The sequence below is a fragment of the Dipodomys merriami genome, unplaced genomic scaffold, assembly GCF_024711535.1.
Source record: "Dipodomys merriami isolate MVZ:Mamm:240054 unplaced genomic scaffold, mDipMer1.0.p SCAF_26, whole genome shotgun sequence".
Classification (NCBI taxonomy): Eukaryota; Metazoa; Chordata; class Mammalia; order Rodentia; family Heteromyidae; genus Dipodomys; species Dipodomys merriami.
In genome coordinates, this window is record NW_027204048.1 from 10640571 (window position 1) to 10657958 (window position 17388).

General features: G+C 40.9%; 1 protein-coding gene across 4 annotated transcripts in view; it reads right to left on the bottom strand.

Moving 5' to 3' along the window:
* Smarca2 (SWI/SNF related BAF chromatin remodeling complex subunit ATPase 2) overlaps window positions 1–17388 on the bottom strand; it is a 171819-nt gene that overhangs the window by 32554 nt on the left and 121877 nt on the right. The window contains exon 1 of one of the 4 annotated variants that reach the window (XM_070035680.1): window positions 523–618. The exons of the other annotated variants lie outside the window; for them this stretch is intronic. Within the exon in view, the coding sequence (XP_069891781.1) occupies window positions 523–615 (93 nt within the window). The 5' untranslated portion in view covers window positions 616–618. Of the gene's footprint in view, window positions 1–522; window positions 619–17388 lie in introns of those variants that run through there. 4 annotated transcript variants of the gene reach the window in all.

Here is a 17388-nt window from a genome sequence, read left to right on the forward strand (position 1 = left end):
GTGGGATTAAAAAGATGTTTCCTATCCATCCTCCAATGTGTAAATCCATAGAAGCAACATGCACACAGACAGAATCCTGAGGGACAGCCTGAGCCCAGGCCTTAATAATCAAAAGACAATTTCCATCACGATCCCACAGTGTTTAGATAACCACTATGAAAGAGGCGAGATCTGATGAGTTATGAGGAAAAAAAGGAAAGAAGGAGAAGGAAAAAAAAGCCCCGCATTATTTCATTAATATTCATTTGCCTAAAAGCAGGACACCCACTATACAGCTAAACACACTGAAGCTAAAAGCAAAGATTAAGAAAAGGAAATTGTCCCGTATCTCTTGGAGACTGAACATGCTAATAATAAATACAGCATGCAAGGCTGTCAACAGTTAATAGTACTGCTCTCCTCAAGCACCCAGTTGCACACAGAAATACGGAGAACACCGGCTTTTGATGTGTTACACACCTACACATGCCTGGGATGTCGTTCTACGGAATCTTCAAGACGGCAACGAAAAAGGATATTTACCTTACCACTATCAGCAGGCCGGCTATCGGAAATCACAGTTAGTGGGGATAAAATTAACAAGCCAGCAAAGCAGCGTGCTGCTAGTCTCTTCATCAGCTGATCAGGAAAAAAAAGAGAGCTGGGAAAGGCTATGTTTTCATATACAAGTAATTTTATTTTACTGAAAATTTAATACTGAAAGGATTGTGGATACTCAAATCTGCTGTTTCATTCTACCTACTACAAGGCCTGAAGCCTTCCTCCTTCAGTCTGTTTTAATATTGACAACTACTTATCATATTTTTCACCCTTTATTATTCTAGGCAGCAGAATTAAGAGATTTTTTTTTTTGCTCAGGTAGTTACTGATTCTCGCTTGCATTTTTAACAATTAAGCCAATAAGAAAACAAATTAATATTCAATTTTAATAATTTTTTAAAAATTAAGACAAGGTATGTTTTTCTATTTTAATGCCTCATTTTAGTTCTTTTTCTTTAAAAAAAAATTGCAGCATGGTTTTGGAGCACTCTCAAATGATTTTTAACAGAGAAGATCATTTTTTTAATTCGATGCATGAAACTAAAAGTAATATACATGGTATCATGTTTAAATATTTTAATAAAATTATGTTAATCGTCTCTTTAAAGAAAATCTCGACCAACTGTGATACTCCACTTTCAGTTTCATGCTGTAAAATTTTTCATTGTTCTTCTTTTCAGTGGGATACAGGAAGAGGGGCAAGTTGTAAAAAGAATTTCTACTGTCACCCCGCTTTATTCTGAAAAGAGGGGGGGGGAACAAAGCATAAGCTTGGGATGTTTGGACTTCTTAAGTCTCTAAATCTGTGAGTAGCTAAGAAGCAAAAGCAAATTAAATTGCAAACAGAACTAGGAAAACAATCTTTATTACAATTGCTCATACGTGCAGTTTCTTATTAAATTCAGGTTCTGGAATTACAAGGAAACACACAAAGTACTGACCATTCTTTCCCCTAAGTTAAGGTTTTTATGCAGGAATTCAGAGCTACAAAACCTCTTCCCTCCTCCCCAGGATCCCCAATAACACACCGTTCTGTAGGGCTTTAAGGAGCTGAGATTTCTAAGGGTCTTTCTCTAGTTGCAATCAATTACATATTTCCCAATGTTTTTCACTCCCCCCGCCCCCACTTAAAGGGTACAGTAAGATATCTCCTCCATGTAAGGAAAATTATTCATGGAGATCTTTTAAAAACTGGTTTTTATTTTTTTAATTATTTATTAAAACTATCTCAACTGACTCAACCTAGGGGTGGGGGTGGGGATCCAAAACAAAACCAAACCAAAACAATAACCAAAAAAAAAAAAAAAACTTGCTACACAATGCTAAAAGTACTCCCCTCCCCCCCCCAATATTCCCCTCCCAAACCTTTTTACCAACAACAATAATGAAATAAATCACAGAAGCAAACCCCCAGTTTCCGACTGGTGACGTGTTGCGCAAGAGTGCCAGCCCTAATTCAACATACAGACGGCTCCCATGCTCAACTGCCTCTAGATTTAATGAAGTGAATAGGAAGGAAGTCAGGGGAAAAAAAGTGTACAAATAAGAAATTAACGCTTTCCTTCCCTACCTAGTGAGATACAACTCTACAGCGAAGTTTGGTAAGGCACCTCTTTCCTTAAAGGCACACAGCACCCATTTGCCTCCGGACGGTAGGAAGAAAGCCCCATATGGTGATAAATCTCCAGCCAAGTTAAAAGAGTTAAGCATATTTCCGCCTGCGGGTTTTTTTTTTTCTTTTTCTTTTTCTTTCTTTCTTTTTTTTTTTTTTTTTCCTGAATGAAGCTAGAAATTACTCCTTTCTCCACTGGATGGCAACCTTTTCCCCTCCCTCTTTCTTCCTCTTTCTCTTTTCTTTCAATTTTGCTTAAAAGAAAACACACACACACACACACACACACACACACACACACACTCACACAAAACGTTTTCATGACACTGGGTGTGCAAGGAAAAAGGAACTGGGTTTTTCTTCATCTTAAGAGAGATAAGAGAGCCGTGTGCAGCTGCTGACGAGGAATGCAGAACGGCAGCCGTGCACCATGCGTGTCCAGCTGCTTTACAGGAAAACACTTTGTAGCTTGCAAAAGCACATGGCAGCCCCGGGAATCAGCCCACACGTGGCTCTGGCCGTGGCTCTCTGTCATCATGACACACGCCAGCAACATCTTTCACTGAATGACAGCAGGTCCAGAAAGCAGGCATTATGCTTGTTCCCAGCCCAGAGGAGGTAATGAGGCGCTGTTACACACGTGACTTTCCCCGGCTTCACACAGCAGAACGGGATCCATGATTAGGAATAAACAGGGACGGGCAAACAAAAAGCTACACACGACCCCCAGGCATTGTTTCCACCTCTGCATCTCCACACGTCTACCAGGCAGGGTGGCACAGCCCTTGCAGAGGAACAAACCATCTTACGGAAGATGGAAAGCAGCAATTCTAAAGACTTCTAGACAATGGCGATTTTCTTGCATGTGAAATAGGAAAAAAAAAAAAAAAGATCAGTATTCTGGTTTTTAGATACCATGCTGTTTGTCCTTACAGACGCGGGTTTCTTTCTCCCTCTAGGACACAGGGATGGGTTTTCCTTGTTTAAGAACTCTGTTTAGATTCCGTAAGAGGCCCCCTGGATGTCTCTCAGGGTGAAAGCCAGGTCACAAAGCCAAAAGCTAAGCGGTAAAGACAATTAAGACACGGTACATTATCCTAGCGTTTTCTGAGGACAATTGACATACTGCCACGCTAGATTGCAATATTCAGGAGAGGTTAATCTTCCCTTGGGTCTTGGGGAGATCCGAAAAACCAGTAACATGGTATTCCCACATTGGGAATACCAAGGCTAAAAATCAGAAAGTCAAAATTTAAAGAAAAGTCAGAGTCGAGCATGGGGGCACATTCCTGCAATCCCATCATTTGGTAGGCTCGGGGCCAGGAGGACTGAAAGTTCAAGTTCAAGGCCAACCTAGGCTACACTGCAAGCTCCAGGAAGCCTGGGCAATACAGGGAGGGATACCCTGTCAATAAATAAATAAATAAGTCATATATGAGGGAAAATCTTAGGGATACTAAACAATAACAAAATTGATCATGGAGCTCTTTTTTTTTTTTTTTTTTTACTCAACAGTGATCGTTTTGGTCATTTAGGGCAAGAAGAACTAGTTAGAACTCTTGGATGCAGAATTTCAGAATGAAGGCTTTGGACAGTACTACCTTTGGGGTTATTATTGGTTCTGAAAGCAACTTGTTAGAAAAGAGTTCATAAAGTCAAGTTCCTGTAAGTGAAATAAAGCCAGAAACGAAAGATTCGACTCACACCTAAAGATTCTACTCACAAGAGAAAAGGACAGTGGTTCCTGGGATAGGGGAGGAGTAAGAGGTAGGGTTTAACTAATTTGAGAGGGTAGAAAAGTCCTGGGGAGGGATGGTGGGGATGCACGCAGAATAATCTGCATGGATTTGTTATAGAAATGTACACATGAAACGATTAAACCAAAAACGATTGAAACAGTGATAGTTCGTGTAAATATTCTGTTACAATCAAATTCTCTCACTCATACAGGCCCATACATGCTCCTACCACTCAGTGCACAGCACGCAATACTGGGACATTTCAGAAGCTTTTAGCATTTCAACAGGTGGCACGCTCAGTCTTGCCCACTGAGAGAAACCTTTTCAAGAATCCCTTTTATTTATTTAGTGATATAAGAAACCACCAATGCACAGGGCTTAGCTACTCACAAATTTTTTAAGTTTGCTAAATGCCTCAAATGTTCAAGAGATGAATTCATCTCAAGACTGAGGGTTTTCGATCATACACCCTACACTGTAAGGCAAAACTCTGATCTCTAGTGTCAGATTCATTCACTAAACAGTCACTTACTTCTAAGAGTTTTGGGGTTTTTAGAAACAGGTTTTTTTTTTTAAATTAATTTACTTATTATAGAGGTGATGGAGAGAGGGATTACAGTTATATGAGTCGGGTATGGAGTTCATTTCCTTTCGTACAGTGTCTTCTGGTTGCCTTATTCTCTTCCAGTCCCTTTCTCCTTTTTCTACCCATGAGTTGTATGATTCGCTTTCATCCAGCGAGCTCTACTGCTGCACTTTTTCAACCTTTCCCCTCGAGTCTGAACCTTCTCTCCCAAAGATATACACGTGAATACACCATATGTAAGGTAAAGACAGAATCATCCAGAACTAAAAACTAAAAGAAAAAAAAATGTCTCTTTTCCCATATCATGGAGTTCACTTTAGTATGTATATTATTTTATATAAATATGAAGAGGCACTTAGGCATTGCACGATTGTTTTTCCCTCCTGAAAAGAGTACCCTTTTTTTGGTCTCACTGTGTGTAAGTATCTAGAATCCTGTATGATTGGTCATATGCCAGTGCATTTTAGATCTAGCTTCTGCACAGGAGAAAGACCATGTGCCATTTGTCTTTCTAAGCTTGGCTTACCTCACTTGATATGATTTGTTATAGTTCCATCCATTTCCCTGCAAATGGCATCATTTTATTCTTTCTAATGGCTATGTAAAATTTCATTGTGTGTAGGTATCACAGTTTTGGGTCTACTCATCTATTGTGGGACATTAGAGTTGTTTCCATACCTTGGTTACTGTGAGGAGTGCAGCAATGAACATGGATGTGCAGGTGTCTTTATCATATCCTGGCTCATGATGTCCAGGGTAGATGCCCAGGAGTGGTACGGCTGGGCCGTAGGGAAGGTCTATGTTTAGTTTTTTATTGAGCAACCTCCAGACTGCTGTCCAGAGTGGCTGTAGTAGTTTACATTCCCACCAACTGTACAGTAGGGTTCCTTTTTTTTCCCCTACATCCCCACCAACATTTGTTGCTGTGAAACAGGGTTTTGTTATGTAGTCTAGATAGCCTCAAACTCAAGATCCTCCTGCCTCAGCTTCCCATGTGTGTGTGCCCATTTACTTTTTATCTTCTGCATTGTCAGGCAACTTGGATGCCAACCACATCTCTAACTCTTTCCAAATTAAACTGAAACAAATTATGCTGGCTATAGAGGATAGATGGAAAATGAACTGAGTCTTAGATTAATGAATTTCTACATATGAATGTTGAGGTTTGGGGTTCAATAATCTCAGGTAACTTTTGCAACAACAAGAAATTAAGGCTCCCTTTCTACCCCTATGACATAAGAAAGGTACATAAAAACACTGCGGGGGAGGGGGGAGGTGGCTAAGAAGGGCAAATTGAACTACAGCTTCTCATTGTAATCAGGAGCTGCTCATGATTTGCTCTTCTCTTAAGCAGGGATCCTAAGAGAGGTGTGGGTCCCTGTTTATTTTTTAATTCTCAGTATATTGAAAAAAATGAAGAAATTCCAAGGGAAGGGGACAAACAGTACTCTAGTTTTAACATGCACAAAGAGTAATGTAATGCTTTTTAGATAGGTAGACGACAATGACTAAGATCATAACTTCAGCCTAGAGTAGTGGCATACACCCAATACCCAGAAGGTAGAACCAGGAGGATTTCAAGTTCAAGGCCAGCCTGGGCTATACCTAGGGAAGACCCTGTCTCCAAAACCAAACAAATAACAACGATAACAAATCAACAACAATAACAAATCATAACTTCATTTGTAGATCATGAAAGGTCTACCCGAGGCAAGTTCATAAATGTGAGACTTTGCTCAAATAAAGGATTCTCTTCAGTTAGTGGGCTGTCCCTGATTCCTCATCCTAGACCCAGGATTTCAGGATCCTAAGACAAATCCTCTAATCTTATGCAGCCAGTCGTTGTGGCTCAGAGCATCAAATCACTAGCAGGACAGTGAAAATAGGGCAAATGCAAGGAACAACCAGGAACAAGGGAGGACAATAGGTAGGTAAGGCCACAGAAGAAATGAAAAACACAATAAATAGTTTGATGCTATCTGGTACAGGAAAACACCAGCTTCATCTGAAGAATGACACACAGCATCACTGGTATCTCTGTCTACAGCATCATTAGAACCTCTACAACATTCCTGGTATCTCTATCTGCTCCTATAACTACCAGGTCATACCAGCAATAGCTAATCCAGTTTGCTCTGTGTTGCTAGGCACCCAGGGCTTCCTGCACACTGATTCATTTAATCCTCACAATAGCCTTAGGAGGTAGGTATTATTATTCTCTTTATTTCATAGATGAGGAAACTGAAGCCCAGAGTACTGAAGTAGCCTTTTGTTCTAGATCATACGGAAGTAGCAGACTAAATATTTGAATTCTGAAAAACTGGCTGCATAAGCCATACCCCAATCAAGCAGGCTATTCTATTTTATAGTATTCAACAGTAGCTGTGGTCTAATCATGGCTAAACCATCAGAAAAAAGACTGAGAGATACTTGCTGGTTTTCGGAGAATAATTCAATATAATACATCCCAAGAACACTTCCAGCAGAAATCACCTATGCAAACATTTGCAGTCTCTACTTCTCATAGAATTCTATGACCATAAAAAGGTTCATGCCGAGTACCAGTGGCTCATGCCTATAATCCTACCTACTCAAGAGGCTGAGATCTGAGGATCACAGTTTAAAGACTGCCCTTGTAGGAAAGTCTGTGATCCTTTTTTTTTTTTTTTTTTTTTGGTAGGTTGTGGGGCTTGAACTCTGGGCTTGGGAGTTGTCCCTGCGCTCTTCAGCTCAAGGCGAGAGCTCTACCACTTGAGCCACGGCGCCACTTCCAGTTTTCTAGTGGTTTATTGGAGATAAGAGTCTCACAGACTTTCCTGCCCGGGATGGCTTTGAACCGTGATTCTCAGATCTCAGCCTCCTGAGTAGCTAGGATTACAGGTGTGAGCCACCTGCACCCGGGTACTTTTTTTTTTTTTTTAAGTTAAAGAAATTTATTCTTTTAAAATACTCTCATGTACACTTTCAAGGCTCTTTTGAGGGGAACAAGATTTTCCTACAATCAATGTTATCTTAGAACAAAAATGACATATGTATGACAGTACATTTTGGAAGTAACTGGCAAAATAAAAATGTAAATGTCTATAGTGAGTTAAGACTGCAACATATTTGCAGATTAAATGGACCACATCAAGACTATGTAGTGCAAACCCAAAATTTCAGTTTTTGGCTTCTCCATTACTGTATTTCTTAATACTATGCATAAATCAATTGTGTCCATTTGCAAATCACAACTGGCCAAGGGGAAATTCCAACAGAAAAACCGATAAATTTGAATGCATAGTACAGTATGCATCCTGTGATACTATTATCTCCAATTAACTACTAAAAGAGCTGGAAGTAGAGCTGTGGCTAAAGTGCTAGCCTTGAGCTAGAAAGCTCAGGGACAGTGCCCAGGCTCCGAGTTCAAGCCTCACCATTGCCACTAAAAAGAAAAAAAGATCATAAAAGTTGATTCCATAACAAAGCCGCTTTATGTGGGAAAATTATGCCTGGTTCAGGACCTTGGATTTATGGGGTTTTTTTTGTCAAAAACCTTTAAAAAGTAATTTAATGTTATCAAGGTATACAGAAATTAAAAACATAACAAAACGACCATTAACTTACTATTAAACATTGAACACTAACTAGTTTTATTGCTTTGAAAAAATTTGATCAAGAATACTTTAAATTTGGGTGCTGGTGTATGCCTGTAAGTCTAGCCAGTCTGGGCAGAAAAGTTTCTTATCTCTAACCAGCCAAAAACCAATAGAGGTCTGGCTCAAGTGGTAGCCTTGAGCACAAAAGTAAGTAAGAACACTTGATTTGAGCTCATCCCTTGAACAATATCTACATATCTCATAGATAATTTGGTGATTCCCTTCTTACCAGATAACTTATAATAATGAGACTAATATCTTTTCTACGGTTTGACACAGTGTCATATTCAGAAGTTGCAATCAGCTTACATTTTTTATCCTTTGCTCTTTCAATGGTAGAAAATATCTCAGAGTTCCTTTTTATAGTGTGAAGAGGTTTGGAATTTTTTCGCTTTGCCAGTATCGCTTCCTCTGGGTCATCTTAACCTTTTCTTACCAGAGTCCCTGGCTCTAGATATTCAGTTTCTTTTTTATAGGTACTTTGCAACTCTATCTTTTTTCATATAAAAAGTTGCCAGGACTATCTTCCAAAAGGTCTGTCTCATCAGCATTAAATATTCAATGAGGGCCATAAACCTGACCACACTAATCCTTGGACTCTGGTGCTAATCTCACAGACATACCCTTCTTTGAGCTGGTGGCATCATCTGACATTTTAACATCAGTCAATTCATATCGACTTCTGAAATCAGCCCTGACTGGTAGAGCAAAGGTTTTCCCATGGTCTCTGTGTCATTATCATTTTTCTTAAACTTCAACACTGTGGCCTGCGTACCAGCTAAACTGGCTAGAATTTATGATCATTATGGTCGACAATCTACTAGAGTAAAAGTAAGATGCAATTTCAACCATAAGTGGCTTTCTGTTCCTAGTGCAATTTAAACTAAAATATGTTGAGATGATTTTTAGAGTCATTCGACTATTTCAATATGGCTTGTACTACAGCTCCACCATAGGCCCAGATCTTATGTTATCTGCACTAGCCTGTTGCCATTTTCAAATCTCCCAACTCATTTTACAACCTGCATTATCATTGCATGTTTCTTTACTCTGCTTTAAGCCCTTGGTGGTCAATTCTTTCCTTCCCTCTTTCCTTTTCTCTTTCCTTTCTTCTTTTCTTTCCCCTCTCTTCCCTTCCCTTCCCTTTCTTGGAGGGAGGAGGGTACCATTTGGGGGCTTGAACTTAGAGCCTGAGCTTGTTTGCTCATAGCTAGTGCTCTACTGCTTGAGCCACAGCTCAACTTCTGGCTTTTTGGTAGTCAATGAAAGATAAAGAGTCTCACAGACTTTCCTGCCCAGACTGGCTTCAACCTATGATCCTCAGATCTCAGCCTCCTGAGCAGCTAGGATTACAGGTGTGAGCCACCAGTGCCCAGAATTTCCCTCTTCAAATGGGCTATTTGTGTAAAATACCCAGTGGGATACAGGGCAGAGGAGAGGGGGCTAGCAAGTACATGCTGTCTGTGGCTGGATTAACAATTGCTCAAAGATAAAGTAAGTAACAGACTTAGCGGTCACTTGCCACAGTGTGCAGATGTTCTTTACAGGGATTTGTGGCCTGAAGAGCTAGCAGCAAAGCATGTATTTTTTTATGCAAGAGTTCACAGTCGCTACACCACAGTGTTACTGTCCAAAATTCCTATGCTGAGGTCCGAATTCCTGATAGTCCAACATCTGGCTATTCTCAGATACGGCCATTATTAAGCCTATGTGACTTAAGTCCTTCCAAGAAAAGAGGATTGACTGAGACACTGGGACATGCTCTGAGCATGGCCTACTCTGTGGCAGGAAGGCCTTGCCATTCTTAGAGAGAAGGGACAAAAATCCGCAAACTTCAATACAGCAAATGCCTTCTGAGCATGGCCGATGGGAAGAGCCTAACCCCTCATTCTGAGTATATAAATAAAATCTTCCACAGAGAGATCCAATTCATGGTGTGCGTATACATGTCAGTCCTGGGGCTTGAACCCAGGGAACTCAGGGCCTGGGCACCATATCCCTGAGCTTTTTTTTTTTTTTTTTCCCTCTCAAGGTTAGTCCTCTTACCACTTGAGCCATACCTCCACTTCTGGCTTTTGGGTGGTTAATTGGAGATAAAGAGCACCTCATGGACTTTCTTGCCCAGGCGAGCTTTGAACTGTGATCCTCAGATCTCAGCCTCCTGAGAAGCTTGGGTTACAGGTGTGAGCCATCACCACCTGGCCTCAATTCACTTTTACGACCTCAAAAAGCTCTCTGTGGTCTTCTTTCTCTTTGAATTTCTATTTCTACAAATGAAATTTCGACCAGTCTACCAATCATCCCAGGAAAATAACTTTATGCTTTTTCTTCCAACTAAGCAAAGATTCCCCACCCCCCACCCCTGCTGTCTTTCTGATTCCTCTAAGGACAGCCTCATTTCCCATAATTATCTAAGCTGGAAACCTTCAAAATCATCTGTTTTCCTTTTTATATCCCCAAGTATTATAGATCTCCCATAGTTTACTTCTAAAATCATTCACAAACAACGTTTTCCTTCTGGGCTCTGGATGCTGGCCTCCTTATGAGTTTGTTTTTGAGATTCTGCTTTTTCTCTCTTCCTCCTTTGCTTTTTCACAATTCATCCTAACAGTTCAAAGGATGGGCACATCATTCATTCTCCCATTTTAAAACATGTTCAAGGCTCTGAATAATTTCTGTAGAACAGAATGAAGCCCGGATTATCCAAGGTCTACTGCCACCAGAATTTTCCCTCCCCAGTTCAAAGGCTGTAAAAACTATGTGTCCAATATACAAGGTCACACTGTAAGGAGGAGACACACATTTCCCAGCCTCCCTGGGCTTCTCTCCGTCTGGATTCTCTTCCTGATCCTCACTTCCTGCCCAAACCATACTTATCATTTTAGTAAAGGCTAAAATATTTAATTTAATATCCTAACTGATTCCTCCTTCCTTTGTACTTTCATAATATAAAGACTTTTATTCAGTTGGTTTAATTCTGCTTTGTATAAGTCAGTTTGCTGGCTTGAAAATATATCCAAATCTCCTATTAGCTTGAAATCTCTTTTTTGGAAAAAAAAATTTAAAAGAATTATTTTAATCAAATTAGGTTCCAAAGGCACCAGTGGGACCCCAAAAGTCTTGCTGGAATAAAATCAAGTCTTCATTGTTTACTCCTCTGCTTTCTCGAAATGACAAGGCTTTAACCAAGGAAGCACATTCTAAATACCTGGCTTAAGTGATTACTATTTGAAGGAAGGCTACACAATCATACAGTGAATTAAGGTAAGTCAGGTAAGATGAAGACCTCTGTTTTTAGTTTATCTTGCTGAAGCTTACCCCTTTAAAACCACCTTTTCTTTAACTGGTGACCACACCATTTTCTGTCTTTCTTTAGCTTTGAGAGTTAAATGGCTTAAAAAGACATTCAGCCTTGGAAGCAAAAAGCCACCTGGGAGCTGAGAAGCAATGAAGATCTAACCTCAGTTCAAAGGCAGAGAAGTATTTGCAACTCCATTGAGCCAGTTAAGGAGGAGGGCAGGCAAGGGTCCAGCTTTCCGCGACAAAAAGCCAAACCAGGGTGGAGAAACGGACCTGCAGTGGGAAAAGGCTCACAGAGTCCTGCTGCTCACAAGACGGAAACCCACAAAGGAGCCCCTCTCTAGGAAGGGCGGGTGACCAGCTATCCAGCCTCCCTCTCAGGGTTGTCTTGAAGCTCTGTAGTATAAGACTGCAGGTCATCAAAACTCTGTTTCTGATTTGACTCAAGCTCCTGCACCTTTTCAAGAAGCAAACAAACTTCACAAGCCAGGAGGACCCAGACTCAGTGGGCAAAAGGGTCCATCAGCCCACGGGGATGGCGATTACTGTCTCCTGCCCAACTTCAAAGCACCGCAGCTGTGCACAGGTGTGCATTATCAGAATATGAAAGGCAGCTGACTGGGCATTCAATGTAAGGACAAATCCCTAGCTATATTCCATGACTCTGAGGTTCTGTGAAAGGGGGATAGAACCTGTATTTCAAGACTAGTGGGATTAAAAGGTAGTATATGTATAATATTTAGCCTTGTTCTGTCTGATATAGGGAAGGGAGGAAGACTGACAGGAATTGAGAGATGGAGCTTGAATTGGCTCAAGGAGAGCCCGTTGGGCTGGGGGTATAGATTGCCTGGCATGTGTAAGGCTCTGCATTTAGATCTCCAGCCTTAGACAGTCAACATTTCCATGAATATGAATTTTGCTTAAGAATTCAGTCCTGAAGGCTTGGAGGCTTGGTTCAGGTCATGTGCAGAACGCCAGTCAATGAGTAAAACAAGTATTAAACACCAAGTTCGAGTCTTGGTCTTGGACAACAAACAAATAAACAGGTAAATAAATAAATAATTTAAAAAAATTCAGTCTTGAGAAGGAAAAAAAAGTGGTTGATATTTAATAACTTTCTGGCAGTAAAGATATACCAGTCATAGAATACAAAAGAGGTTAGAAGTCATTTTTTTTGTTTTTTGTTTTTTTTTTAAAGAGGACAAACAGCCTGTGAAATACCAAAGCCCTGCTTAGAGAGAAAAAGAAAAGTTGCTTTTCCAGTGTGGAAGGCATGCCCCCACATATCCTTCGTGTGCTGAAAACAAGGAAAGAGGCAGTCTCCTGGCAACAAGCATCTGGTAAAACAGGGGTTCAGACAGAACGGGACGGAATACAATCCAATACCACCAGCAACAGGCTGGGGCTTGATGAGATTTATTGCCACTGCCACAAAGTAACTCATCACAGGATAAAAATAATTCTGAATGTAATGGCTCCAAAATATTCCCTGTCTGGATTTTAACTTGGCTCCCCTTCCAGTCTGGATACAGGAAGATCAAGGAGATTGTAGGTAATACTAGTTTCTTTCCTTCCTTCTTATGTATTTTTGCACTATGCTTTTATGATGGGGAAATGCCTTCAGATAAACTTTAAACATAAGCAATGAGGAAAAAAAAAACAACAAAAAGAATCACAATCCCGCAGAGCTTCAAATATACTGGATCAAGATTCTAAAAGTTCAAAAGACAACTAAATAGGAGCTATCAGATTCATGTAACCAGATAAAATGGTGGCAAATAAGGAACTCCTAAACTGGGCTCACATTTATTAATTCACATTCAACAAATGTTCATGCTCAGTGCCCCCCACCCTGACATGACAGTCTGTGGATTTCCCAAAATCCTTCCCTTACCTCCTGTAGCATATTGTCATCCCTTGGTCTCGTGCGATATTGGCTCCTGGAACCCTTAATCCACACCCAAACACACAGATACTCAACTACCTTACTTAAAGCAACCTAAATACCTCTTTCCATATACTTTAAAGCATCTTTAGCCAGGTGCTGGTGGCTCATGCCTATTATCCTGGCTACTCAGGTGGCTTCGATCTAAGGCTTGTAGTTCAAAGCTAGCCCAGGCAGGAAAGTCTCTTATCGCCAATTATCCAATTAAAAGACTTTATCTCCCATTAACCACCAGAAAACTGGAAGTGGCACTGTGGCTCAAGTCGTAGACCACTAGCCTTGAGCTGAAGAGCTGAGGGACAGCTCCCAGGCCCAGAGTTCAAACCCTGTGACCAACACACCAACACACTAACACACACACACACACACACACACACACATTACTGGTAATACCTCATTTAACACAAATGTTATGTAAGTGGTTGTCACACCATACTGCTTAGAGAATGATTGCTTCTTTTTAAAAAGTCTGTATCTCTTCAGTAGACAGTCTTTCTAAAAGTTTTTAGCTATCATTGGATCTGAGGATATGGAACCTATTAATGTATTGACTTTTTTTTTTTTTTTTTTTTTTTTTTGTAGGTCTGGGGCTTGAACTCTAGGCCTGGGTGCTATCCCTGAGCTTCTTATATTCAAGGTAAGCATTTTACCACTTGAGCCACAGCACCACTTCTGGCTTTTTTGAGTACTTCATTGGAAATAAGAGTGTTACAGGGACTTTTCTGCCTATAGGCTGGCTTCAAACTGGGATCCTCAGGTATCAGCCTTCTGAGTAGCTAGGGTTACAGGTGTGAGCCACCAGCACCTGGCCTGATTTTTTTTAAGTAAACGCAAGTGGTCTTTGGCGCTGATAATTTGGGAGACTATGTGATTTATTTTTTCCAGTGAATACAATGGATCCATTTAGCAGCTGTTACATACTCTGAAAGGTAGTGTGCAAGGGATTAACAATAGGACTGGTGGGTTGCTTCTTGGTCTATCCAGACGCAGGCCTGAAGCCCCTGTGAGGAGACTGTACTCCTTCACCAGCTTTGCCTCCTTGGCATCCTTTTGCCTCCTTCACGTCCCATTAGCATTCAGGTGCTACCACAATGCTGAGTTCCCGAAATCCTGGCGGGCAGGTACTGAGCCCCACCCCACACAAGCATGGTCCCTTCCCCAAGCCTTCCAGTGCTGAAGAGGAAGTCTAAGAATATAGAAGAAATTTAAGGTTTGCTTCCTGAGAACGGAATCTCCTAAGACTGGCCCTGGTCCTGGACAAATGCACACTGTGCTAAGCACACCAAAGGCGCTGTTGAAGGACGACAGGCAGAGAGATGAACTCTAGACCTGACCCACCTTGACCAAGCTCCATTGTACAAGTCTCTTCATGAGACTGATCCAAGATGTCTTATGGCCCCAGAGTGGCAACCAGAACACTATATCCCGATGCCTGACCCACTTTCCTTCCACTAAGTCACCAAAGGCAACAACAGTAAGAGGAGAGGAACGAAACTACTAGCAGTCTCCTGAAGCTCTTCTTCTAAAGAACATAGCCCCTAACACATTATTTGAAAAAGGATTCTCCATGGTCTAAGGGGAAAGATATTCTTTTTTGAAAAAATACTAACAAAACAAAAAACCAAAACAGCATCGTGTCTGGATGCTGGTGGCTGACACTTGTAATCCTAGCTACTCAGAGGCTGGGCTTTAAACTGTGATCTGAAGATCACAGATGAGACTCTCATCTTCAATTAGCCACCAAAACGTTGGAATTGGAGGTATGGTTCAAGTGGTAAAGTACCAACCTCGAGCACAAAAGCTGAAGGACAATAACCCTGCCCTGAGTTCAAGCCCTAGTACCCCCTAAACACTGTGTGTGTGTGTGTGTGTATGTGTGTGTGTGTGTGTGTGTGTGTGTGTGTGTGTGTTTTGGGAATGTGTATTCTATGGTGGACTCTGAGCACACTGACCTTCGTGTTGAATTTTGGTAGGAATGGCAGCATAAGGATCAACTTCTGCCTAAAGCAAAATGCCATGCCTCATCTACAATTCTTTTTGATGCTGACAATTCTGACTTTAACAGGAAATAAAAAATAAGCAATCTAACAGGCATGAATGGCTTTATTCATATATATATATATTATATATATATATCAGAATATTTATATGGGAACTTTTACAAAACTGAAAAAGGAAAACTCAACTAATTTAGTACTTTATGTCTTCTTTAAAATGTTGGGTTAGATGAGCTTTACTGATCCAGTTTTTGATGAAAAACAAATTAAAGGTTTCAAGCTAGCAGACAGCTGTTTTAAGATCGATGAGGATTTTTGAGGAATAGCTGAGTGGAAGCAATGGCTGTACTTTGTATGCATGTTTCAGTAATCTCCATCAATGTGTTCTGAAATTAGAAATGGAGCCTTCACATTCTTGAAAAGCTCATAAGCACTTTTATGTGAAATGGCATTGCTTTAGGATTCTTTTAAGTAAGAAATCTTTACATGAGGGCACGGATCACTGGAATCAAATTGGAGAGAATGCCAGCCATTTCTACCTTGACCCATAAAAAGAAAACATGTAAAATTACCGACAGTGCCAAAAAGATATAAATGACAACCCCCCTCCCAACCTGCATCTGCCTGTAATCCCTGCACGTATTCACCCACTTACTGAGTGCCCACTCTGAGCGCACTGCTGGGACGTAGCCCTGGAGAAGACAGGCAGTGGTGTGGCCATCCTGGAGCTCAAAAACTCTTCACACACGGCAATGGAAGGTGACAGTTACTGGCAGGGGCTGGCTCTCTCAACAAGAGTAGCCAGGAAGCGTCATACTGGACAAGAAGGAGAGGTGAAGATCAGGAAAACACACTTCCAGTGCGGGATGGGCCAGAAGGACAGTCCTGTGTAACAAGGGTCAACGTTCTAGACCATATTAAAGTGCTCAGATTTTGGTATACTTCCAATGGGAGACCATTGGGGCAGTTATTCAGAAGTGGTGATCGGAACAGATAGTCAGCTTGGAAAATTCCCTTTGACGCCTCTGGGCAGCCACCTGGACTACTGAGGGTAAAAAGAAGAACTCTGCTCTACATTGCCAGGAATCTGAAAGTGTCACCTAGCCAAGATCCAGACCCTCATTATCTTAGCACTTGAGCCCCTCTATCTCTCTCCTCTTTTATTTTCTCGGTGAATATCCTGTGCTATAATTCTTTTTCTCCTGAGGGAAGAAGAATGAGTGGAAAACTACATACGCACAGCGGATGTTGTTAGAAAGGTTTGTGTCTCCTTGCTGAGACAGAAAGATCAACTTAGTTGCCTTCTGTGTCTAGAGGCCATAATGTCCTAAGAAGCAATTACCCTTTTCTCCCCTTGGATTTTGAAGATGGGAAAGGCATACCTGTAAATATAATCATCAGAAGGGTGACACTAAAAGTCTAGCCATAAGTTGACTATATCTGGTTCAAACTCTACTGATTTCCAAGTTAGAAGCCCTACAAGTTAAAGCATCTCACAATCTGTTTTTACTTATTAATTTCCACCTGTGTACACTTGCAGATCTGCTTTTGACAAGGTCTTGAAGGTGGCTAACCACACACTGGTAACTGACAAGTATGGCTCTTAACTGTACAAAAGCCAATCAGCTGTGAATGAAAGAAGTACCTTGACACTACTTCCCTGTCCAAGCATAGTGTACAGCTCGACCTAATTAATGTTCAGTACCTGGATACTGAAGGAAGTTAACTTTTATACAACTTCTACACATGTACTCATGATTGAAAGAGCAGAACATGACCCTTGCAAAAAGTACAATCCACAGCAGCTTTGGACAATTTTAGAAATTTCTTTTGGGTAGCTGGAAAGTATTCATGTGAATTTGGATGTTATAACAAAGTTCCAGTGACTGGGCTAAGGGTTGCCCAGATAGCTGGTGACACTGACTTTTTCTGGTATCCTTATAATCAAAAAGAAGCCTAGGGTACTTACTTGAGGATTCTTTCAATACAAGCACTAATGTTCATGAGGGCTCCACTCCCATGACCTAATAA